This window comes from Pelobates fuscus, chromosome 6 (genome assembly GCF_036172605.1).
Source record: "Pelobates fuscus isolate aPelFus1 chromosome 6, aPelFus1.pri, whole genome shotgun sequence".
Classification (NCBI taxonomy): domain Eukaryota; kingdom Metazoa; phylum Chordata; class Amphibia; order Anura; family Pelobatidae; genus Pelobates; species Pelobates fuscus.
The window spans coordinates 61,197,759-61,223,542 of NC_086322.1; the positions used below are offsets into that span (position 1 = coordinate 61,197,759).

At 41.9% G+C, this 25,784-nt stretch overlaps 1 protein-coding gene across 1 annotated transcript in view; it reads left to right on the top strand.

Moving 5' to 3' along the window:
- Positions 1-25,784, top strand: part of STX18 (syntaxin 18) — a 129,437-nt gene that overhangs the window by 84,123 nt on the left and 19,530 nt on the right. The window contains exons 4-7 of the mRNA XM_063459867.1: positions 12,942-13,019; positions 13,102-13,168; positions 24,008-24,123; positions 24,806-24,894. Of these exons, the coding sequence (XP_063315937.1) occupies positions 12,942-13,019; positions 13,102-13,168; positions 24,008-24,123; positions 24,806-24,894 (350 nt within the window). The remainder of the gene's footprint in view (positions 1-12,941; positions 13,020-13,101; positions 13,169-24,007; positions 24,124-24,805; positions 24,895-25,784) is intronic.

The following is a 25,784-nucleotide window of genomic DNA, read 5'->3' on the forward strand; positions in this document are numbered from 1 at the left end:
TGGCCCACAAAGCATGTGGGCCCTGATACAGTCAGTGCCAGTGGATTTCAAGAGGAGGAGGAGGACGGTCTTCAGTGACCCGAGCACTCCCATTACCTATTTTATCTAATCTTTTACTCTCTTTTACCCCTTCTTTCTCCCCCTCCCCCCAAATACATTGGTTAGGGGTTATTTTACCTCAGTAGAGCCTCCAACTCTTAGAGATAGGAGCATACCTAGACGAGTTGATCCTATTTCTGCAATGCTCGTTACTGAATACAGTTAGTTTAACACTGATAACAGGACTCTCTGCTCGCTGCTCAATCGCTTTTCCTCATGTATTTATTAAATCACTAATTACTGTATACTTCAAGATCTTTTCATTTTGTTGACTATTTTGATAATGGTCTATTTTGTTTAATTGTTTGTCATTATTTGGTTGAATCCTATACTTGTGTCACACAGACAAACGGTATATCGTTTGTAAATTAGCGCGACTTGCCTTCATCCATGTTTCCAAGTTGGATATTGTAGCTGAACATTTCAAATGTGGTAGTTCATTTCCGACATTTGATAGTTTTGAGAATAACGTATTTGACTCTTTCCCCTTTTATATCTTTGCACCACTTTCCAGAACACAACACTTAGGTAAATATCCTACAATGCCCCAATGTGACATGCATAATAAACAAAGCCTTCCCCATTGCTGCCAATTAAACATTAAAAGTGTTGATGCTAGCTGGCAGTCTGATATAAATATTAGATGTGAAAGTGCTAGTGAACTTGTCAGAAAACCTATTAACGGAACATTTCAAGCACCATAGTCACTACAGTCACCTGGTGCCTATTTAGAGTAAGTAGTCAAACAGTTCAAGAACAGTTTGACAACTTACCTGGGTCTCACCAGGCACCCTTTGCTGCCCCCCTCCCCCCCCCCCCCCAAAGCTGCCGGAGACTCTGTCACTGAGTTAAGCCCAGCAGTGCAGGGAGTAACCCATTGGCAGACAAGTGTCGGTCTCGGCCAATGAGCCAGCCCTGCTTGGTAGGGATCACCTCAGTTGCGCTAATGGAAGCTCCTTGTAGGAGCTTTCAGCACCACTAGAGAAGGTGTTGGGTGACTTTTACCAATGTGTTGTGTTCTGAAGAAGTTGTCAAACCATTCTTAATTAATGACTATAATGACATTATTTTTTGGAACTACTGTGAATTACACTCTATATTATAATTTAGGAGCAAATTTGCTCAAAATATCTTGATTTCAGTGTAGATTTAGAGGCTGTTTAAATAGTTATGTGTGTGTTGAAAGGTTTTTGGAGTCCTGGTTTGCATTGTTGGAGTACTAAGAAATCATTTATTTCAAGAACTAGTGGAATCTTAGCATTACAACATGTAGCAAAAATGCAAAGATTAGAAGAGTAAAGTGAAATATAATTAACATCATAGATTGATTTTTGAGGGAAAGAGATTAAATTGAAATGTTTTAGACTCCTTACCAGCTGCATCTGATACAGACAAAGGAGGTGTTGTGAGAAAGCACTAAAACATTGCAGACACAATGCAATATAATGATGGATTGTTCCCCCAAGTACATAATCTTGAGAAGTAAATAATGCAAGGTATTTCAGGTATTAAGTTGTGTGCGTAAATGCTATATCTCTACCATTTACTTGCTTGATTTAGTAGTGTGTCTAGTATTAAATGCGGGTGGAAACGCATTGAAAATAATCTTCAGGGGGCGGGGCCGGGCCGACTGGACGCCATCCGCATGGGCTCCAGAGGCAAACCGCCTAAATCAGCACCAACATGGCCCAAACATGCTCAAAAACAGTAAAACCTGCTGCACCTGAAAGGGGGAATGATCCGACACCCACCAGACATCTGCAGGAAGCCGACCGAGTAGCGGGCGAGCGGGCGGACGGAGAGGTCTGGGTCCAGCTTACACGCGGCTGCTGAGCATTGGCCGCCATTACATACAGTATGGCGCGGCGAAAGGGCGCAACAGAGCCAACCCGCCACAAGGCAAGCATCCCTGGCGTGGGGAGACCCTTGGCCCGGGGCACGGCCCCGTCTCCCCCCGGCCGGCGGGGGACATCCCGGCCACATGGTGGCGACTGGAACCACAGCGGGAACCCCCGCATGGACACTATGCCGTCCACCTAAAACGGCAATGGCAAAGAGACACCCAGCCAGATGTAAACAGGCAGAGGCTGCCTGGAAACTCACCAGCATCTACCCAGAGTCGCTCCAACACGACTTAACACGCCCGGTGGGCATTAGCCGAACATACCAAGGAGGACTGGCATGGACGGCTCGAACAGGCCCGAGCGGAATCTCCGCACTGCCCACACGCTGACCGGAGCAGTGAGTACCCCAATCTCTGGGTAGGGGGTCCCCGGAGACCAATGTCCCCGCTGCCGTGAGCCCTGTGAGGCGGGAGTGCGCGGGCCTACCGGCGGACCGGTGGCCGTTGGGACTGTGTACCAGCTTTAAGAGTGAGGCCGGCAGGGGGAGAGACATGGGGGTGCTCGCTCCATGGGGCACAATGCGATGCTGGGGAGGTGCAGGGGGCGGGAGGACCACGGACTTTGTGGTGGGGTCTAGTGGACAATCTCTGCCCCTGAGTGCCCACGGCACCGCGGAGGACCCAACCGATGGGCGGGGGCCGGAGTGGGGAGAACGAGCGGCGGCTCGGAGACCCGAGGACTGTACCGCAGCGGAGACATGTGAGGCCTCCACCAGACTGCCACACACCCGCCACACAAGTTACTATCAGATACAAGTTACTATCTGCCATGCTCATATATTACCGATATTTTTAGTACTGGTTCTTATTCCATGGCGTGGACTACCACGAAGCCCAAGGGAACTGCCACACACAGGGATCGGCTGACAGCCAGGCCTCCCCTAGAAGACGTTGACTTGTGCAACCGAACTTAAGTGACTTCTTTAATCATCACCTAACATGCTTATCGTTATGTTCTAGTTAGGCCTGTTGCCCATTTGTTTTATATTATATTATATTATATTATTTCATGCACCTCTTTGATAGACTGCACGATCGGCACATACCTGACCGAGCCCCCAGAGGGAGCTAACAGCATGCAGCTACTGTTTTACCAGCCTCAGTGGATCAATTATTCCCTCTCTATGCCGCACCTTTAACCGTACTTACTCATAACAAATGCAACTAGAGAGAGTACAACACATACTGTTTGCAACTTGCCTACCTTATTTCACACGCAGACATATAGGTCTCAGCTAACCATACACCACACTACTCTCTCGCAACCTAACTGCACCCCACAGGTATACTACACTACATAGCAATACATTGACAGTTAAAGTCAACTAAGCTAATTAATAACCCAATGTGAACCCTGTATGCATACATACAAACCGACGCTGCTGTTAGTTCTGACATACCACTGCCACCAGCAAAACCTGCTATTCATGTGCAACCTGTGCAATTGCTCCTGACTATACCCAACATGACAATTCTTGAACTAGCTGGGACCTTGTGTTTAGAACCATGTCTTTCATCCTGACATAAGTTCCCAATATTTAGCATGACAGTAAAATATAAAATTGTACAGTTTCCTCACATGCCTTGTTAAATACTGCTCAAAATATGCCTGCTGATACTGATGTGGCACCGTGCGACGACATGTTACATGTTTTCACATGCACATGCCTATTTTATTTAGCATAAAAACGCATTAACTAAGCTCTCAGTTTAAACACGAATGTGCAACGTAAACTACAGAGCGCCCATGAGCCATATCTTAATAATGTATACATACCTTCACCTATATTGCATGTAGCAAGCATGCTTACACCATACGCTACAGATCGATAGCATCACTTTAACTGTCCAGACGCAACCCACAGGGGACAAAGCACTATACCTGTTAGTTTTTCCTTATACCGATAGTACAACTACAGGCTTAGAGGGGGGCGGAGCCTAGCTGCAAGAGCGAGCGGTCGCACCAAAAGAGAGCTCCGGGCTCGAAGATAATAAACGGGGGATTATACCCTCTAAACGGACCTCCAAAAGAAGGCAAGGGCCCCCCCTGAGAGCCCCCATCGACATGGGACGAAAAAATAGAAAAACAATCACGGACAAACCGTCCTCAGGGCTTACCATCGGAGACATGTGGAGGCAGGCGCGAGGCCCAAGCGGATCTAACATGGCGGCGCTCCACGGAGGCTGCTCAGATTTCTCTGAGGAAGAATCTGGAGAGGAGTATCTGACAACACCTGCTATGGGACAACCCCCACAACAGAACAAACCTAATCCGGACTCCGCTCCAGTAACTACAGCGGTCTTAAAACAACTGCTAAACGACATCCAAATGACACTGCAAAAGGACATCACAGCAGTGCGAGGAGACCTAAAGGGCCTGACAACCCGCATGGGCGCCCTTGAGAAGACATCCACTAGCAACACCAAAGATATAGGGGAACTTCAGCGGGCTGTAAACGACCTGCAAACAAGACAGCGGAGGCAAGAACTCCGCCTTGCGGAATACGAAGATGCTAGGCGGAGAACCAACCTGAAGGTGCGAGGGGTATCTGAGGCCATACCCGATGCGGAGCTCCCGCGAATGGTTGAGAAATTGCTTGCTAATATATTGGCGCCCTCGAACACCATCACCGTTAGCCCTGAGCGCGTCTTCAGGATTCCCAAGCCACCTAAAGCGCCGACCGCGGCCACCAGAGACTTAATTATTGTCTTTCGCAACACCCGGGACAAAACGACAATCCTCACAGCCCTTAGGGGTAAGACACCCTTTCAATTCAATAACACAACACTAACCTTTTTCTCCGACCTCTCGAACGAGACCCTGGCATGGCGACGCTCCTTCCAGCCGATCACCGCGCTACTCCGACAGCATGACTTACAATACAGCTGGCGGCCTTCCCACATGCTCGTAGTACGGCGAGGAACGGAATCCCACAGGCTACAAGACCCAGCACACTCGGTGCAACTTTTGCAGGCCTTGGGCCTACCCACAGACTCCCTCAACCAGGCAGCCCAACAAGGCACTGACTCACCACACCACTCCTGGGACCCGACGAGAATAGTCCCATTCCTACCTCAAGGACAGACACCCGACCCATATGTAGCGGTCACTACGTGAACGGTGTCCGGAAATGTTACCAGTCGGAACATTGGCGATCTTGATCCCTGACACCGACACAAGGCCGGAGATCCTCATTTTATCCTTAGTTCATCACTCCTTACTGAAGATACCTCCACTGAGCTCCTGTTGAGCCATACCACCTCACTATGGAGTTGGCCACAATGCTTTCACCGTTTTTCTTTTTTTTTCTTTTTTTTTTTTTTTTTTTCACCTGTTTCAAGATGCCTCAGATGAGAGACTTTACTTTCTCTCACCACAGAATCAGACCTCACTGAGACATATACGAACTGTATGTACTACCGACCCTCTCAGATCATTTTGTTATTTGATTTTTGTACTTAGGTTGACCCTTTCCAGACTGCATAACTAACTGTGATTAACTGCTAATGCCTTTACTCACCAACAAGTATGTGGGCGGGAGTAGCTAAGATCCATTGTATTGCTTGGTGAAGAGGGCCAGATTTTGCCATTTATGTTTTTTCTCATATCTATCTAATTGTATTGGCAGCCTGACGACCCAAACACTCTATGACATAGTCTTGAACGTTTAAAGATTAGCTTTATGCACACGGAAGCGTAGAAGCGGCTAAACCAGCAGTGAACCCGGTCTGCCACTCTTGCCTAGCTCGTATTTAGTAGATTGCATGCACACGATGCTCACATGCCCTATCGCAACCTGTGCGCCCTGCTATCATAACATGGCAGGCTGCCCTATACCTTAGACAGCATAGATTAATATTGCCCCATGTTATAGGACGGACGTAACGTTGCTGACAGTTTTCTACCAAGTCATCACCTATAGGAGCTTGGCACACCCTGCCACACACTGTATACCAACCAACCGTTACTCTAATCACTGGTACGTATGGCCCATGCCTTGAGCTAACATGCCTGCCCTTTCTCGGGCGGAGACCAGTACACCGAACCGATGGCAGAACACCTTGCTAAAAAGTCGTACCGTACCAGTATAGCTATCACCTCACGTAGGAAGATGCAACGATAACCAATAACTCGATAGGGGACCACAGCAAATTAAGGGGAAGGTTTCACTAGGCAACAATCAAGATGTTTCTTGTACAGGTACCGTGTCTAGCATTGTCCCTCGCCTCCCAACTTCTGTACCTAGCGGGGCATTTAAACACCTAAGCAGGTCGACTAGAACCGCCAATAACACGATCATTACCTTCACTGACCAACACTGACATAGCGACTGACAGGTCCCATTGTAGAGGACTACGAACCAAACACCAGACGGCATGCCTAACATAATTACAGCCGCGCTTACTGACTTGTACTCACTGTCACATTCTACTCAACACCTTATGTTACCTCATGCAAACGAAAGTTTTCTTTCCATTTCCTTTGTTCTTACCGATAGCGTAATTGTTTTGTTTAAGCGTGATATGAACTGTTACACGCACCTGGACTGTACCCAACACCCGATAGGTATTAGCTGAACTGCTATGGGCACCCGGCAGGCATAACAGCCATCACGCTGCCATGGGGTTAAATGCCTGCCTCCAGCACTGATCCCACATCTCACAGCAAGATGCAACCTAACGATTAACACCTGAAGCCCACCTGCACTCGATCACCTGTAACAATACAATGTCGTACCTATCTAACATACCTCCTACCTAGGCTTAAACATTTTTACTAACCAACCCAGCATGTGCTAAAACGTATTCATTTGTTTACACCCTTTGTGTAGTTAGTCAGTGTAATCAGGCTTCTTTTCTAAACGCTTTGTCCCTCCGCTGACCACTTTTCTTACTAATATAATTGAAAAAGCGCAGTTTAACTACTATACCTTTATCATAGAATAACGTTCAGTAAACTTGAATTTAAACGTAATGTTATCTTTAACTGTTTCTGATGTCATATTCACTGTTTATTCATAACATAAAAAGAGGCTAGCAAATATTTAGAGATGATACACTCTGCATTGTATTACTCCCGAATTGTATGAAACTTTATTGTATCCCTTCTTACATTCTGTACCCACAAACTCTTATGCCTCAATAAAAAAGAGATTTACAAAAAAAAAAACTACAGGCTTAGAGAGACATAGCTTGATCACGCAGTAAAGTACAGTTTATGTCCAATGTAGATTACTCTCTTACTAGTTCGTTTAGATTCTTGCTCTGTTACCTAGTTAACAACAATTGAGGTGCACACTTAGGCACAAGTAGACTATACATAGCAATCAGACACTAGCCTTGTTCAACCCACCCCACTTTTACTTTGGCGTGATAAATCGCCCGGAGACACGTGCTCGAACCAGACCCAAGGGAGCACGGAGATAAATATACTCCGCAGCTCATGCGAGGGTCTCCACGTAATCCCTCCACCCTATTCCTGAACTTGATGGACGCAAGTCTCTTTTCAGCTATCTAACTATGTAACTATTCCTGACTCCATGGAGAGTCTGGACATTTATCTTTTCATTTAACTATTAACTTTAATTTTAATATTGTTTTCATTTTGATACCGTATCGCTAAACCTAGAGGCTGTGCTTGCTGAGACCGACTTGGGCTGCTGGTATTTGACAAACACTGCAGGGTTTGGAGTTTTCCTGTCATGTTTAAATAGGAGAATGTTTTGCTTTGCGCTGCCATCGACCAGCCAACCTACCATGTAACTGTGGAGCTACCTATTATTTACCTGCCTTTCACTACTATGCCGTTAGGTACGATGTTACAATATGATGTTATCTTGTTGCATTGTCTTTGACGCACATGTATGCCTTTCTGATGTACACACCAATGAAGCTAATAAACTTTGAATGAGAAAAAAAAAGAGAAAATAATCTTCAGGTGCTTAAAGGACCACTATAGTGCCAGGAAAACAAACTTGTTTTCCTGGCACTATAGTGTTAATAGGTCCCCACCCTCTGGGTCGCCCTCCTGCTAGACTGAAGAGAGAGGAAGGGGGTAATCTCTTACTTTTCTCCGGCTCTGGGGACTCTCATCCTCCTTCCGACGTCATCGGCTGAATGCGCATGCGCGCAGCAAGAGCCGCGCGCGCATTCAGGCAGTCCATAGGAAAGCATTCTCAATGAAAATCACAGTGGGAAGCGCCACTAGAGGCTGGATTAACCCATATGTAAACATAGCAGTTTCTCTAAAACTATGTTTACAGCGGCAGGGTTAACCCTAGATGGACCTGGCACCCAGACCACTTCATTAAAGGACCACTCTAGGCACCCAGACCACTTCAGCTTAATGAAGTGGTCTGGGTGCCAGGTCCTTCTAGGGTTAACCCATTTTTTCATAAACATAGCAGTTTCAGAGAAACTGCTATGTTTGTGAATGGGTTAAGCCTTCCCCTATTTCCTCTAGTGGCTGTCTCATTGACAGCCGCTAGAGGCGCTTGCGTGATTCTCACTGTGATTTTCACAGTGAGAGCACGCAAGCGTCCATAGGAAAGCATTATGAATGCTTTCCTATGTGACCGGCTGAATGCGCGCGCAGCTCTTGCCGCGCGTGCGCATTTAGCCGACGGGGAGGAGAAGAGGAGGATCGGAGGAGGAGAGCTCTCCGCCCACCGCTGGAAAAAGGTAAGTTTTAAACACTTACCCCTTTCCAGAGCCCGGCGGGAGGGGGTCCCTGAGGGTGGGGGCACCCTCAGGGCACTCTAGTGCCAGGAAAACGAGTATGTTTTCCTGGCACTAGAGTGGTCCTTTAAGCTGAAGTGGTCTGGGTGCCTATAGTGGTCCTTTAAAGGGAAACTATAGTGCCAGGAAAACAAACTTGTTTGGGGATTATAGCTTCCCCCTCCCTCATACCCCCTTCCCACCTTGGTGCAGAAGGGATTAAAAACCCTTTCTGACACTTAACTGGGTACAGTGCTGGATTGAGTCCGCCTACGCTCATCCCCCGCTGACTTCAGCCAGCGGGGCAGACCTAATGCGCATGCTTGGCAATGGCTGCTCTGCTCTTGAATTAGGATTGTCCTATAGGAAAGCATCATACAATGCTTTCTTATGGGGTTTTGGGCAACGCTGGATTTCCCTATGCATAGCGTGAGGACATTCACCGTCAGGGTACCAAAAGTTGCCTAACAGCCCGGAAGTTATTCTAGTGGCTGTCTGGTAGAGTTAACCCTTACAGGTAATTATTGCAGTTACTTAAATAATTTTTTATATATATATATATATCATACAAAAAAACACAATCCAGCGCACTCGCTTATTTACTAAACAATGATTCCTGCCCCCCCCCCCCCCCCACCCTTCCATTAACAAGTTTCAAGATGAAATGAGAATACAACCATTCATAGATTTGTATTTGGGGTTCTTAATTAAGGAAGAACCAGAATATTGATCTGTATCTCTACCCCAAAGTATTCTTGAAAAAGAAAGAAGTATCAGTGTGTTTTCAGTGTTTTATTTCAAAATAAATCCATAAATAGCTGGTGGTTCCTTTGATGAAAAGAAGGGTTAAGTCTGAACTGTCAGTTTTTTTGCAAAGAGTACTCATGCCAGCTAATTAAAACACTTGTTTAAAGCATCAAATGAGCCAGAATAGAAAATTAGAACAATTAGTGTGAACATATTTTGTGGCAAGAAAGGTTATCCAAAGAAATTGCGATACCATTCTCCGTTTTTAAAGCTCATTCATTTACTCTTTTGTTATTTTGTTTTCCAAACAATGCAAGTTGTCAGATTTCGATCAGAGATGTCTTAACTTTAAGAAAAAGAAAATACTTAATGATTAAATAATAATAATTTTAAAAAATAATACTAATGACTGTTTAGATTGCTGTAAATTTATTTAAGCATGGAAATTTCATGCTGTTAATAGATTTGAAAGTATGTATCAAGATCACAGGAAATGTTAATATGTTTGATACAGAAGTATAAACGATGTGACCAAATGTCTGTTGAACTTATTCAAAAGCCTTGTCTCCTAAATGGAGATGGTCCCTCCTTTTGCTGCTACAAGAAGTTTGTCTAAAGCAAAGGAAAGTTTTTTCTTACCGTAAGAACAATAAGGATATAAAATGATCTGCCCGAAGAAGTGGTTTTATCAGAGTTCGTACAGATGTTCAACTGCAACTAGATGCATACTTGCAAAAACAGAATATTCAAGGATATCATTTTTCAGTGTAGGGTAAATGCTTCTTGATCCAAGGATTAATCTGACTGCCATTCTGGGGTCAAGAAGGAATTTTTTTCCTCGTTTGCTGTAAAATCGGAAAAGCTTCAAACTGTTTTTTGGGTGTTTTTTTTTTGCCTTCTTTTGGATCAACGGCTTGTTTATTACATTCCCTATTTACATCAATGTACCCACCTCCCTGACCTTTTTTTTATGTGCTTCAACCAAGTTCCAAAATGAATCTGGCCTAATGTTATTGAAATGTATAATTAACATGTTAAAGTATAATTCATATTCATACCTCCAAGCCATCCCAGATCCTATGTCATATTTTGAGAATCTCGTCCACTCATCCTGGGCAGTTACACAATAAATTGTTAATGGCCATCCTACAATGACTATACTCTCATAGTTGTTTATGGACAGCTCCATTCATGTCACACATTGTCCATGGTATAAGTGCCCATACCTGCTGGTTGGTTTAAGCTATACCTAAACCTGGTGTGATTAAAGCACCCTGCAGTGTTGGGTGGTATTACTTGCTGATGTACATTGAGTTAGTGATCTTTCTAACGCTTCCTATGTAACTGTACTATTTGAGAATTGCTAAATAAATCTTTTCAAATGTTTTATTGAAAGTTTTAAATAGAGTAATAAACCAAACAATAATAATGATGATGATAATAACATCAAAGAATTACTAAATAAATCTCATGTCCTGTGTAATTTCCAATCATCTTCCGTAATGCTGAAGAATATACTAGTAAAATGAGGACAGTAGCAGGTTCCTGGTAAAAAAAAAAAAAAAAAAAGACTTTTCTATTTTAGGATTTGTGCTCAATATAATAAGTTATCTCTTCAGAATGTTGCAGATGTGCAGTATGTTTTATTACAATAAATATGTGAACATTGTTAAATGTTGTTCTTTATTGACATAAACTCACATTTTAATGTTTCCTACCTTTGTTTAAAAAAAAAAATAAAAAAAAAAAATCTTATTTATGCATTGTAGAGTTATCAGTTTACCAGATACCATGGAGACTTTCTATTTCTATAGAGTTTTTTTTTTTATATATATATAAAATGCAGGCGGTTGTGATATGAAGCATAGTATAGTAGTGGTGTAATCTAAACGCGGCTAGCCTGTTCTGCATATTAATGTCCCTTCATTTTGTTTGAATGGTAATGATTGCAATATTTTGTTATCCTGTCAGAGTGATAAATGTTCCATCGCTTCCCTGAATGCAATGCTGTATATTCAGTTTATAATGGAAATATTAGGAAAATTAAGTATTTTCTATGCTTAGACTGGCTGTTCGAAAATTACTGAGCACGCGGAAACAGGGCAAATGTTTAAACAATGGTATATCCTCACTATTTTTATTTATTTTTTTACTATTTTATTATACATTTTTAATGTGCTTTTTACTGGATTTGTTTTGTTATGATTTATATTGCCTGAAATGCATTCCATGTCATCACCTTAGAAAATGTTCTCTCACTTCATTATGTTTTCACATTCGTCTTTGACTCCCTGATCTCCTATCTACTTATTTGCTTCATGTATTATTGCCCACGTCTGTGGCAACCTGCATCAATAGGCTCTGCTCCGTATGCATTATGTAGTATATGCCTCGGCTTTTGGTCGTAGCTTTTTTCAATTGCTGGTAGCCTCCGGTTTGGATGGAAGATCCTTCCCTCTTAAATAAATATATTGTGTCATATATGCATTTGGATTATTCACTGAAGCCCAGAAATCTATACATACTGACATTTGTCCATTGCCCAAATCCAAAAAGAAACATTGTTGTGTAGATCTACCCTCAATCAATCTAATAAATTTTTTTTAAAGGAGTTTGGTGCAAACTCAGCATCTGGAGACCGTATACTTTGAATCTATTTTTATATCCAGTATCAACATGAGATGATTTAGTCTTTTTTTTTTTTTAATCCCGAGGCCCTATTGGCTGTCTGGCTGCCACTAGTAAGTGTGGAAACTGCAAAAACAGTGTAATTTCATACGGCACAGTTTTCATTTAGATGAAGGGTCTAGACTGTCCCTTTAAAGCCAGCAAATTAAAGACATTCAAGACATCATCTATATTGATCAAGATGAAGACTGACGACTCCATTCTTTTTATCCATTAGTAATTTTGTTCAAAGGGATAGGGTGGGAGGGGGATATGATTCCTTCATGACTTCATAGGCAGTGTGATTAAAGGCACACTCACCGATAGAGTAAACCCATTCTTTCTAATGCATTATAATGGTATATATTGCTTTCTTCATGAGGCACTACTATTTTAACTATAAGAACAAAGATCAGTTCACTTTTTCTCTTCAAAAATGTATTATCTATGCTAAAATCCCTGGATTACTATATTCCTGCCTCTCTCCATTTTCCAACTGGCTGTTTCTATCACATACTCACTAGTTCTCTTCAAATTCCGTGGTTTTCCATTTTATTCTCAACTGTTACCAGTCACCCTGTATTTGGGGGGTTACCCAATTCTGTTGATATTCTAGATTTGAGAACCCATTGCTTAGTTGACATCTCCAAAGGGCATTGGTGCTGACCCACAGAATGAATTTGACTTACTTAATACATCCATTCAATCCTAGTTTGGTGATCATTTTAATAAACGTACACAGGGTTTAACGTAACCACACTTGTAAATTGAAACTTGACTTAATGTTTTTTTTGCCCGTTTTTTTCAGCATCTAAAGAAATCATTCCTTCGCAAGTCAAAGAGCACAGAAACGCCATGTTGGATTTCATAGAAGATTATTTAAAAAGTAAGTATTCGTCCTGCTTTGCACGAGTGAAAAGCTAACATTTTGACCATTAAACAATAGCATGCTTATTATTTCTTGACAGGAGTATGCAAACTATATTCCGAGCAGCGAGCCATCAGAGTGAAGAGAGTGGTTGATAAGAAAAGATTGTAAGTATTTACAATTCATACATTGTTTACACGTACTAATAGTATACCCAAATTATATGTAGTAGATAGTGTTAAACCTTATGAAATATGGGTTAGCCAGTGTACGCTCCTATCTAATGAAAATGTCAGGCAACGCCGACTAATTTAGATCTATATTATTCAGTGTTAGACCCTCAGGGTAGTAGTGGTATATGAACATTGACTTTAAAGGGGAAAATAAGGTCCTTTAATCTATATTCAATGTCATTGAGTCAAAAGTACAGTAACATGTATTTATCTATGTATCTATCTCAAAGTAACCAAGTGATGCAAATATCTATCTATCTGTGTGAAATAACCACCTTCATTAGACACATAATTGTAAGTATTTATCAAAACTGCATATTGTTCAGAACATCTCACTCATTTATGTTTAATGGGACCTGCAACCTGGTACTTAGTGCATTCCTTTAATTAATTAATTATGGGGGTAGTGTATTAAATAAAATGAGTAAAAATAATTACAAATAAAAAGATACTACCCTTGAATATACCTTCTCTGCAGCCCCTCCTGGGACCAACTAGTGGCTTAGATTTTTCCAAACCTTGCATTCCTAATGTTTAAGCACCTTACAAACCACATAAACCTCTGTTCAGCTCAGTGCACAAATCTTATATATATATTTTTTTCTTTCTACTATCTTCATTTCAAAATTTCAGCATTATAAAGATAAAAAAATGTAGATGTTGGGAGTAGAAATGTTAAACATATGCAAAGAACCAGAGTGTAAGACCAGGAATCCCAGCTGCAATATGTCTGTATTTGCTGTAATTGTGTGTTTGCTACGTTTTGTGAGCCAGTCTCCGATACATTCATCACTGAAGCCACCATCTTAAAATATCCAGAAGATGTTAAAAGAATGTTATTAAGATTGTTCATAAAATTCTGGATATAGCTGATCTTCCGGTTTACTTGAACAGCTTTTTGCTTTCTTTAATATAGCAAAAGGCAAAATAAATGTAATGATCTTGCTGTTTTGTTCATGGGGGTTTCACTGTCCTTCCGTGTCGTTCTTAATGGCCTTCCAATAAAATGGCAGCCAGATGGTATCCTGCAGCTAACATTAAATTAACCAAAATCAATATGCTTGCTACAGGACGTTGAAACAAATGTTCTGTCCATAGTTGTTGATTGGCTTCCCAAAGATTTACTAACACGTAAATGAAAAACAAACCCAAAGTAAAACGTGGATTTGTGAATTAAACGAGTGTAAACTAAACGGATACACATTTAATTTAAAAGTAAATCTGGTCTTCGTGACATAGAGAGTTGATATGCATCTACACACTGCTGTGAAATACAGGCATGATTACATTTTAATGAAATTAAATTTCAGTTAATTGTTTGCTAACCTTTGCGCGGCAGTGGTGAACCGTGTTTCCCATGGTGCCCTGAATTTCAACATTTAAAGGAATACTCTAATTCAATAATCAGACATGTTCCTTTATTTCTACATTAATATTTTTCTTATTTCATGTTTTTGCACACCTATTTATTTACATGTTTTTTTTTTAATGAAAAACTGTATAGTGTGATTATGCGGAGTACTTCATTTCTTTTTTTTTTTTTCAATTCTTTATTTTTAATTTTTGGTGCAAGATATATTAGTTTCACAGACAGGTGTGCACGTGAGTGCTCCAAAAATATTTTGATAGAATATCGTTTAAGTTTTGCACCAAATTTTGGGTCAAGCAATAACGTAGTCAGAAATAACATCAACATATGAAACTGTATATGAGGCGCTATCTAGATGTGTCCGTATGTTTTGTATACCCTCGTGAGTAGGGTGAAGCTGAATGTTTGGTGTCAGCACGTGCGGATTGTGGGTATGCTGGTATTGGCGCTCCGTGTGGGCGGTGGTGAGTTAGTGTGGTTATGGTGTGCCTTGTTGCGCTTAAACCGTGTTTGTAAGTCTAGCTCTTTATGTGGAGCTGAGTGAGGGAGTCTGTCGCAGGTGGTGCTTTAGCATCGATTGAGTACCCCTAACCAAGGGGGCAGCGGGGGGGGAGGGGGAGGTTTGGGTGCGTGGACGCCAAGTGTGTGGGCACAGGTTGTGCTGAATCTTGTGGTGCTAACTGTTTTGTGGCCCTCTGGTAGAAGGTTAGTGAGTCTTGGATCTGTGGTGGTGAAGCCTAAATATAACGTAAAGCGTTAGTAGGGAGTGTAAGATAAAAAACAAAAAACAATATCAAACGAAATGAACATTAATGTCCGAACATGGAAGGTATGCCACTGTTGTGTTGGAAAGGCTGGTGGTGTCAATTCACACCGGTCACGGGACGGGGTGTTGTGATCCGCTGTGTCCCGGCTCAAACGGGACGGTGTTCTCCGGGTCCCCGGCCGTCGTCTGAGGTCTGTGCCGTGTAGCGTTCGTGGAGCTAGGCAGTCCCAGGGTGTCCAGGAGGGGTGTTGCTCCTTCCACTGAGGTCAGAACATGAGTGGTTCCATTATGTGTTATCTCCAAAGTTCCGTTAGCGCCCCACCTCTAGGCTATATTCGCTGAACGTAGCTGTGTGGTGAGCGGTCCATAAGATTTGCGCCACAAGAGGGTAGCTTTTGACAGGTCCTGAAAGAATGTCAATGAGAAATTCTCAAATAGCAGTGGTGTCTTGCCTTTCAGCCCCATCATTATGTGTAGTTTGTCTTGTACAGAGACACATTTGAGGATGACATCTCTGGCCGGTGGAGTTTTTATGTGTGGGGCGCTAGGTAAGCGGTATACTCCATCGATTATCATTTTCTTTACGAGTGAGTGTGGTAACACAGTATTCAAGAGGCGCCTGACATAGTGCGGCAGCAATCGCCATGGGTATGCCCCGGATTTTAATATGGGAACGGCGTTGTCGGTCTTCCAAGGTCGACATTTTAATCGCCAGGTAGGTGTGTTGTTGCTGCATTTGTCTGATGTTGTCTTCCATTTGATTCATGTTAGTGTGAACTGACACTACTTCTTCCTCCGTGGCTCTCACCCTTTCTGCGACTGTGTGTAGTTCAGTCTTGAGGATGGCTGAGTCAGCTGCCAGGAGTTTGTGGATCTCTGCTAGGAGAATTTTGAGGTCTCGTTTGGTGGTTGGAGCTGAGTCATCTGTGGACTCCAGTGGACGTGCATGTGGCTCTTGTGAAGGCCCTGGGGAGTCAGGTCTGTGCAATATTGTAGTGTGTGCACTTATCTGCTGCAGAGCCTGGGTGAGAATCAGAGCCCAGGCTTTCCCGGATTTGCGGCCTTGCAGGTGGTGGTGCCTGGAGGAGCTCAGGGGAGGCAGGATCAGGCTGTCTCATGCTGAGTGCCTTGTCCGGCTGTCTATTCTGTCTATTCTGGATTGGGGCTCTGGTGGGCTGTATTAGGTGCCCGGGCGAGGTCTGGCATGGCAGCTGGCTTAGAGGTAGTAGGCCATTGTAACATGGCCCCTATATCCCTGTCCCCAGGCGTATCTTGTGGTTTTTGGGAACGGCGCCCCATGGCTGGTGTGTGAGCAGGTATGATGGGTAGTTCCCACGGATAGTTGGAATCCCCGAGTTCCGCCGGGTGTCCGCGCAGGATATCCGCGAGGCCGGGGCTCGACGGCGTTTGGTAGGCCCCGTTTTTGCGTCTCCTTTTCTGTAGCCGTTGCGGCTGGAAAAAAGGCATCGGGTGGTATGCAGTGAACTGTGCTTGTGCCCGTGCGGTAAGTGGCAAGGCTGGATGGGCGCTGGAAATATTGATATTGTTAGGATTATGCTGTGAGAGTTGGGAGCTAAGCGAAATGGCGTCCGTTCGGGTCTGGTAGCAGGCTCCGCCCCCCGAGTACTTCATTTCTTATCACTTTTGTTGTGATGGCTTGCTTGATGCACTGTCCTCTGTAAATATTATATATATATATATATATATTTTTTTTTTTTAAATCATTGCTTGCCGAGATCGGTGCAATTTTCACGCCAACCAGTTAAAGAGAAATGTTCACTTTTGAAAATCAATTGCAAATGAAAATCATACATGAAACACTCTGTGTGACCATCTGTTCCCCTGTGTCTGTTTTGCGAAGTTATTTATCATAAAATGAGATGTTTCAGCACATAAACTTTTATTACACGCATACATATCATGTAATATCTGTCACTATGTTTGCAATGTTCAGTCCTTTGGTATGTTTATAGACCAGCTTCTCTCGATAGAACATGGGGGCACACCAAAAACATGGATTTATCAGTAGTCATGCTGCTGTACAAATTACAGATTAACCCCTCAAGAATGGAATTTTGAACCAAAACAAACCCTAGAATTTGAGCTACTTGTCTGTTCAACTATAATTTACCAGTTTCATATTACGTTCACCCACATTTATTATACAGTATCTCACAAAAGTGAGTACACCCCTCACATTTTTGTAAATATTTTATTATATCCTTTCATGTGACAACACTGAAGAAATGACACTCTGCTACAATGTAAAGTAAGTGTACAGCCTGTATAACTGTACATTTGCTGTCCCCTCAAAATACCTCAACATACAGCCATTAATGTCTAAACCGTTGGCAACAAAAGTGACTACACCCCTAAGTGGAAATGTCCAAATTGGGCCCAACGTGTCATTATTTTGTGTGGCCACCATTATTTTACAGCACTGCTTTAACCCTCAAGGGCATAGAGTTCTCCGGAGCTTCACAGGTTGCCACGGGAGTCCTCCACAACGACCTCACGCTTGACACCATCTGAACCAAATAAGTTTATCTTGGTCTCATCGAAAACTGTTTGCGGGCTTTCTTGTGCATCATCTTTAGTAGAGGCTTCCTTTTGGGACGACAGCCATGCAGATTAATGTGATACAGTTTGCAGCCTATGGTCTGAGCACTGACAGGCTGATTCCCCACCCCTTCAAACTCTGCAGCAATGCTGGAAGCACTCATATGTCTATTTCCCAAAGACAACCTCTGGATATGACGCAGAGCATGTGCACTCAACATCTTTGGTCGACTATGGCGAGGCCTGTTATGAGTGGAACCTGTCCTGTGAAACCGCTCTATGGTCTTGCCCACCGTGCTCCAGCTCAGTTTCAGGGTCTTGGCACTCTTGGCAATCTTCTTATAGCCTAGGCCTTTTTTATGTAGAGCAACAATTATTTTTTTCAGATCCTCACAGAGTTCTTTGCCATGAGGTGCCATGTTGAACTTCCAGTGACCAGTATGAGAGCGTGTGAGCGCGCTAACACCAAATTTAACACAACTGCTCCCCATTCACACCTGAGACCTTGGAACAGTAATGAGTCACATGACACAGGGGAGGGAAAATGGCTAATTGGCCCAATTGGACATTTCCACATAGGGGTGTACTTACTTTTGTTGCCAACAGTTTAGACATTAATGGCTGTGTGTTGAGTTATTTTGAGGGGACAGCAAATATACACTGTTATACAGGCTGTACACTTACTATACATTGTGGCAGAGTGTCATTTCTTCAGTGTTGTCACATGATAAATAAAATATTTACAAAAATGTGAGGGGTGTACTCACTTTTGTGAGATACTGTATATAATTTTGTGCAGGAGAAATAGGGCTTTCATTTGAAATCCGATATATCAAGGTATATTATATGTATATTTTGCAGCATACTGACTGGCCATTTGCACACCATTTTGTTTTTTTTCTTTGGATTTAGTTTCCAAGCTGAACCAACATCCCACCAAATGTTGAGTGTCCCAAAAAGATTCCAATATTCAGAAAAAATGATTCTGCGGAACCGAAATTTCTCACTGTTCACAAGTCAAGTCTACAGTGTCAGTCAGTGGTTACCAAAGCCATTAAAGAATTGTCGTGCCTTCAGTCATGTGACAGTAATACATTTCAACCTCGTGAATTGTTGTATAGATTGCATCTTAATATGAAGTGCCAGAACATTCTGCAAATATATGCAGGGATAATAGAGGAGAGCTTTGTATAGTAATTGTACAAATGGCTCAAGGTTATCCATTGAGACTTGAGAAAAGGGAATTGCATATACCCATACGGAAAGGATTCTGTGTAGCAAAAACATTGAATGTATGGAATTCACTGCCTTGAGAGATTCTGCTGTTTCGGAGACTCATGTTAAAGGATGACTATAGTGTCAGGAAAACAAAGCGGTTTTCCTGACACTATAGTGCCCTGAGGGTGCCCCCACCCTCAGGGTCCCACTCCTGTGGCGCTGAAGGGGTTAAAACCCCTACAACAGCTTACCTTAATCCAGTGCCGGGCTCACTCAGCGCTGGTGACCTATGCTCCCCCGTCCGACGTCAGCGGAGCCGAATGCGCATTCAAAGTGTCCATAGGAAAGCATTTCTCAATGCTTTCCTATGGACGCTCTGTGCGATGGAGGTGAAATGTGCCTCCAGCGTCGCAGATGCGCATCTTGTGGCTGCCTGGAAGACAGCCACTAGAGGCTGCATTAACCCCATATGTAAACATAGCAGTTTCTCCGAAACTGCTATGTTTGTATCTGAAGGGTTAAAACATGAGGGACCTGGCACCCAGACCATTTCATTGAGCTGAAGTGGTCTAGTTGACTATAGTGTCCCTTTAAGCACAATAACAACTACAGTACGATGTAGTGGTTATGGTTAACCGAATGCCCTAACACTGATCTGTTTGTTAAGGGTTTGGCTTCTTACCTAGGGTCTGTTAGGTTCCAATCACTTCGTCCATGGAGAGCCAGAAGGTCCTCCACAGAGCGTCCAATAACTCTCCTTGGCTAAACACTGCCATACTGAGTCAACTAATTGGTGACAACAGATTGCTCTCAGCCAATTAGCTAAGCACTGCACTGTTGGGTTAGCTCAATGCAGAGGGCTTCCTGGTCTCATAGAGCAGGGGGCCAGTGCCCATTAGTAATCGCTTTGACTACTTACATGTGCTGGTACCTGAATATTCCTGGCATCGTAATAAAAAGGGGGGCTCAATTTCATTTTTAGTAATCAAAGGTATACATTATGTGGAAAAAGGATAAAAAGTAATTAGGTAAGTACCGTAATAAGGGCCAACCCCATTTCTTATTTTATTATTATTGATTTGTACTTAATAGAATTAAAAGTAAGCTAAATATTCTTAATAACTCTGCAAACCTAAAGTGACTAATACACCTCAGCCAGTCAATCCTCTCCGATAAAAATGTGTACCAGCAGAATTGGGCATGTGAAAACCATTCTGCTTTCAGTATTATTTTCCTGTTAAAATGGATGCTGATGCAATTCTAAGCCAGGTAAATTATCTTGTCATTTTGGAGTCAAGAAATATGTTTTTCTTTAGTGACGCACAATTGGGTCTTTGTGGATATTTTTTATAAGCCTCCTCTGCGAGCCACAGCAAAAACAGTGACGTTGAACTTGTTTGACTTCAGTGGGTTTTTTCCCAACATAAATGGCTATGCTATTATATTTTATATGCCGTGTTTACCCATTACAAATAATAAATGCTTGATGCCAATTCAGACTTTAGTTCCATTGATTACTGACATTTTACCTTGACAGTTCTTCTTAACTTGCTAATACAAAATCTGACTACTTGAAGCTGTAAGCGTTTGCCAGGAAATTGCTCCTGAGTTAAGGTTCCTAACTCAGACATTATTACAGTAATTCCCAAATAGACACATGTTCTGTTTTTCTTGAATCGTTCTTCCGTTTCTCCCAGTTTTATGACGTGTATTTTTTTTCTTTTTATTATTTTAATAAAGTGCACTTGCCGTTAGCTCAGATATATCTGTATTGCATGTTGGTCAATTTATTTAACAAATGTAAATGAGCATCTTATAGTTTATATGCTGCTATTAGTATATACTTTATTATTCAAAATGCCACAAGAACACCAGTACACACATAGATCACATAATGGCGTCTGAGCATTCTCTGATATTACAGAGTTTATTGGACAATCTCCGCACTCTCATTGAAAACAATGGAAGGATCGGGATTGGCTGAGAAGTATCCTCCGATTCAGTTTCCATGTGGAAGCTGTAGTACGTGACGAACATTCAGATATGCTTTTATGCATTTTTTTATTTGTTTTCTTTACTTCAAATTACATCTATAATTAATAAAGTAAATGAAATGGGATGAACTCCAGTCTGAAATGTCCCTGTATGTACATGAAGGAGCCGACAATCAGCATGAAGAAGTAAGAAACAAGCCTGTTATCCACCAAGTGTTTTAAATGCTTGATTTACTGTACCAGTTTCCTGTGGGGCATTATAGCAGTGTCTTAATGTGCTTATTAGAATTACCGCTATCACACAAAAATATTTCCTTTGTCGGGATGTTTTTCATGCGTTTTCTTACTTTTCAATTAAAAACTATTCTGTTTCATAATTGAGCTGCTAATAGCCATATGTAATGCAGTTGATGTGTTTATGCAAAATCCAATTAATTCTGCAGCTAAAGAAGTGTGTTGTGAGCTGTTAATGTAAATCTGCCAAGCAGAACAGAGCTCGGGCTTGCTAATGTTTGTAAATTTTATTTCCTACATATACATCAGTTCTTTCTAACACACTGAGAATATAACTCCGTAGTCAAGCCTCTGGGTGACGTATATTCTCCATAATAATAAATAGTGCTTTAGGATTTAATATGAGGCCCATAGTCATACTTCATAAGGCTCTCTTATTAGAAGGAACATGACTTATTTTTGATCCAAAAACCTCATATGTCTTTATCATACTCTGGTGCGTCTCTGTTTTATTGAATTGAAATGTCTAGAATATGAGTGAATTACAGCATACCTCCCAAGTGTCCCTATGTAGAAGGGACAGTCTCTACTTTGGGCCTAAATTCCTCTGTTCCTCTTTCTTGTCCTAATGTCCCTCTTTTGTATGTGTTCCATATTGTTGATGTGTCTGAGTGTTTGACAGAGCTCCACAGTAATGAGTTATTAAACAGTAATGTGTTTTTAAACTATAATCACTGTTTTTAGAAATCAGCTTGTGTAAATAAGATATAACTTACATTTTAGTTCCATAATTGTCAATATTAAGTCACCAAAAATTTCTCAGAAAAGCTCTGCCCCTCACCACACCCTCACTCATCCCCCGAAATTAAAATATCCCTCTTTGTCCATTTGCAATGACGGGAGGTGTATCACAGAGCTCTACAGCAATATTACTGCATACCTTAAAACAGTGGGAGATTTGAAACCAAGACAATGGGCAGGCCATGATGTCCAGAAATTGGGTATGACAGCTGGCATACATATTAGCTCCACTCAAGGCTGCTACTGAAGCTCTTTGACTACGGCACAAGCTAGTCTAAAGGTATGCTTGCCCTGTGCTGACACCAGGAACAGATCGTCATCATGGGACAAAAGCTCAAATCCAAGGTGGAACTGTCCCACACAACCCAAAAGTGTCCTGCTTAACCATGTTTGTAGAAAACCCTTACCCATTATTAAACTTTAAGCCCCCACCCATGGGAATGGGGCCTTTCTTAGCCACTGGACCGCAATAACTGCCTAGTCACTAGTTTTTTATTACAATAAGCAGCTCCTGACCACTGTTTAGTAGGCATGCCCATACTGCTGCTTGGTTGTGGGGTTATAAATGAGGTTTTATTCCTCGCTTACCCGATTAGGCTTTTTAAAATGTATTCATGTTAGCATTTTAATGTGGCCTCTGGCTTGCGAGCGCAGGTCAGCCTCCACATGATTAACACTTGTGCCATCAAGAGGTTTTTTTGTTTGTTCGTCAGAATTGTTTAGTCTGAAATTATTTCATGGATAAACCAAAATGTTTTTCAGGGCGAATCAACTAAAACGATCCAAATTTCATTGTCTGTCAGCAGTGTACAAGTAATGAAGGGGTTACAGTACTGCAGATATTCAGACAATTATTTTTAGATCTGAAAGTAACTGGTTTTTGTGTTTTCCTCCTCTGTATTATTATAAATTTGAGGAATGGAACATCACAACTGTGTTCTGAAAAGGCACTGACTGGGCGGTCTGTGCCGTATAACTTGGTTTTCCTTTGATCCTCTGGTACAGGGAAATGTCAGTGTGAATGTTCTTTGTTTTTGGTGGATATTGAGTCTCCTCTTTGAACAAATTTCTGTTCATTCATCTTGTTGTTTCCATTGAAATGAAATGAGATGGGATCAGATTGGAAGTCAAGTAGAAAAATATATCTTAAAAAATTGAAAAGCCAGAGAATAGTAACTCAATTAAAAGCTACCATTACATATGTTTCTAAAATAATTAGCATGATGGCTCCTGGTTAAGAGACATTGCAGGAGTGTATTCAGCATCTGCAACTATCTGGTTTGCCGGGAAGTGAGTTTTGTTGGAAACCAAAATCCTTAATCAAATTCAATGTGACAGCCCTATGAGCAACGCTGTAAAAAATAAATTCAACTACACTCAATATTGCTTCCTAACTAATCGGGCCATTGAAAAGCAATATTACTTGTATCGTACTTTGATATTTTTCAAATACATGTCACTATATAAAATATCAATTATTATTATCCACAAATTTCCTAGGCCACTAGCCAGTCTTCGAAAGTTACTGGCCACTGCAAGCAAGTGGAAATTTTGTGACCTGATTACTCTTTGTTTTTAATTAGGTGGAGGGGTAATTTTATTTCAAGAAACTGAGTGATATAAGCCCTCTGTTTCAATAAACCCTCTAAAACTTTCTGCTGGTTAGGTACAATTAAATGTTTGATCACCTACTGTAACTTTGTGAGTATGCATGGCATGTTGCAATGTATGCTTACTTTTTATTTATATTTAATTTTGTATACTGTTTGCACTGTTTATATTTTTCTGATAGAAGTAAGTTTGACTGTGCATGCCTCTGTTTTGAAATACAGGTCCAGGTTAGAACCAGAACAGATCAACAATGCAAAGACATCCCATACGAGTTCAGGGACCCGGAAACCGCAAGATACTACTGAGGAAGGAAAGGCGATCACTGAAGAGAATACTGGTAAGTTTTGAAATGGGACTTCCAGAGGTCACACCACTTGCTACTTATTTAAGGATTGTAAGTTCACTGTACGTACTATTTGTTCACCATTCGTGCCCCTGGTCTGTAATTTACACACTTAAGTGGACCTGTCATGACGTTCCTCTTAAAGAATAACAATTCTTAGCAATAAATATATAATTTAATGTAAAGGTGCTGTTAAGGGGGGGATACCTCCTATCAAGTGTGCCAGTGCCACATTATTCAGGGGTCTGTGAGTATTACAAAACTATATCACCCACTCCCCAATTCTCTCCTTACTCCTATCCTGCTTTGACAGGTTTGATCCTGCTTGGAAACAAGTGTGCCAGCACATTTGCATCAGGACAGAGTGAAATCAGGATCTCTGTTGCTATATTCTTCTTGCAAGTGAAATGCTCGGTTGCTTTGGAAATAATCGTAATGCTCTGTAGTTGTTGAAACAACTGTAGAAGGGTTCTCCTGCTCTCCCCTTTTTAAAAAGATTTATCAGAAAATCGATACATTCACTGGCACATTGTATGAATGATTTTACTGTTTGTGGTGTCTTTTCAGCTAGTGTGGTGTATACACACAAAGCATTCTACTAGCACAGTGAAGGAAAATGCTTATTGCTGTTGAAACATGCTTTATTTGAATAAACATATTCCATTTGCATCCACAGACAGACCGATACCTGATATCCAGAGCACACCGGGTCTTTGGGATGATAGTCGAGGTGAAGATGAGCTGTCCCCAGAAGAAATTCAAATGGTAATTTTTTTTTTACTGAAACTAAATTAATATGATTGTGTTTACCCAGAGCAATATTTATTTATTTTTATTAAAGGACCACTCTAGTGCCAGGAAAACATACTCGTTTTCCTGGCACTAGAGTGCCCTGAGGGTGCCCCCACCCTCAGGGACCCACTCCCGCCGGGCTCTGGGGGGAGGAAGGGGTTAAACTTACCTCTTTCTCCAGCGCCGGGCGGGGAGCTTTCCTCCTCCTCTCCTTCTTCCTTGCGACGTCATCGGCTGAATGCGCATGCGCGGCAGGAGCCGCGCTCGCATTCAGCCGGTCGCCTAGGAAAGCATTTACAATGCTTTCCTATGGACGCTTGCGTGCTCTCACTGTGATTTTCACAGTGAGAAGCACGCAAGCGCCTCTAGCGGCTGTCAATGAGACAGCCACTAGAGGTTTAGGAGGCTGGATTAACCCTCAGTATAAACATAGCAGTTTCTCTGAAACTGCTATGTTTATAAAAAAAAAGGGTTAATCCTAGAAGGACCTGGCACCCAGACCACCTCATTAAGCTGAAGTGGTCTGGGTGCCTAGAGTGGTCCTTTAAACTTTCATAGAAAAAAAATATATAATAACAATAATACACTATTAAATATACTTTAAATGGCCACCATATACAACAGGTAGCATAATTCTGCTGTTTGTACAGTAATACCATCTTTCACCGGGGAATAGCAGAGATATCAGCATATTCTGCTCATATCATAGCTTTGTACAGTAGAGATTAGATTTCCTATAAAGCCCAGCTATGTACAGAAACAATGTGCATGCTCATTGGCCATGTCTACTCTAACTAACTAGCAGGTTAGTACTTGTGGCGAAACCGACCTCGCCACGTGTCCTTGGAGGGGGCTGATTGCCC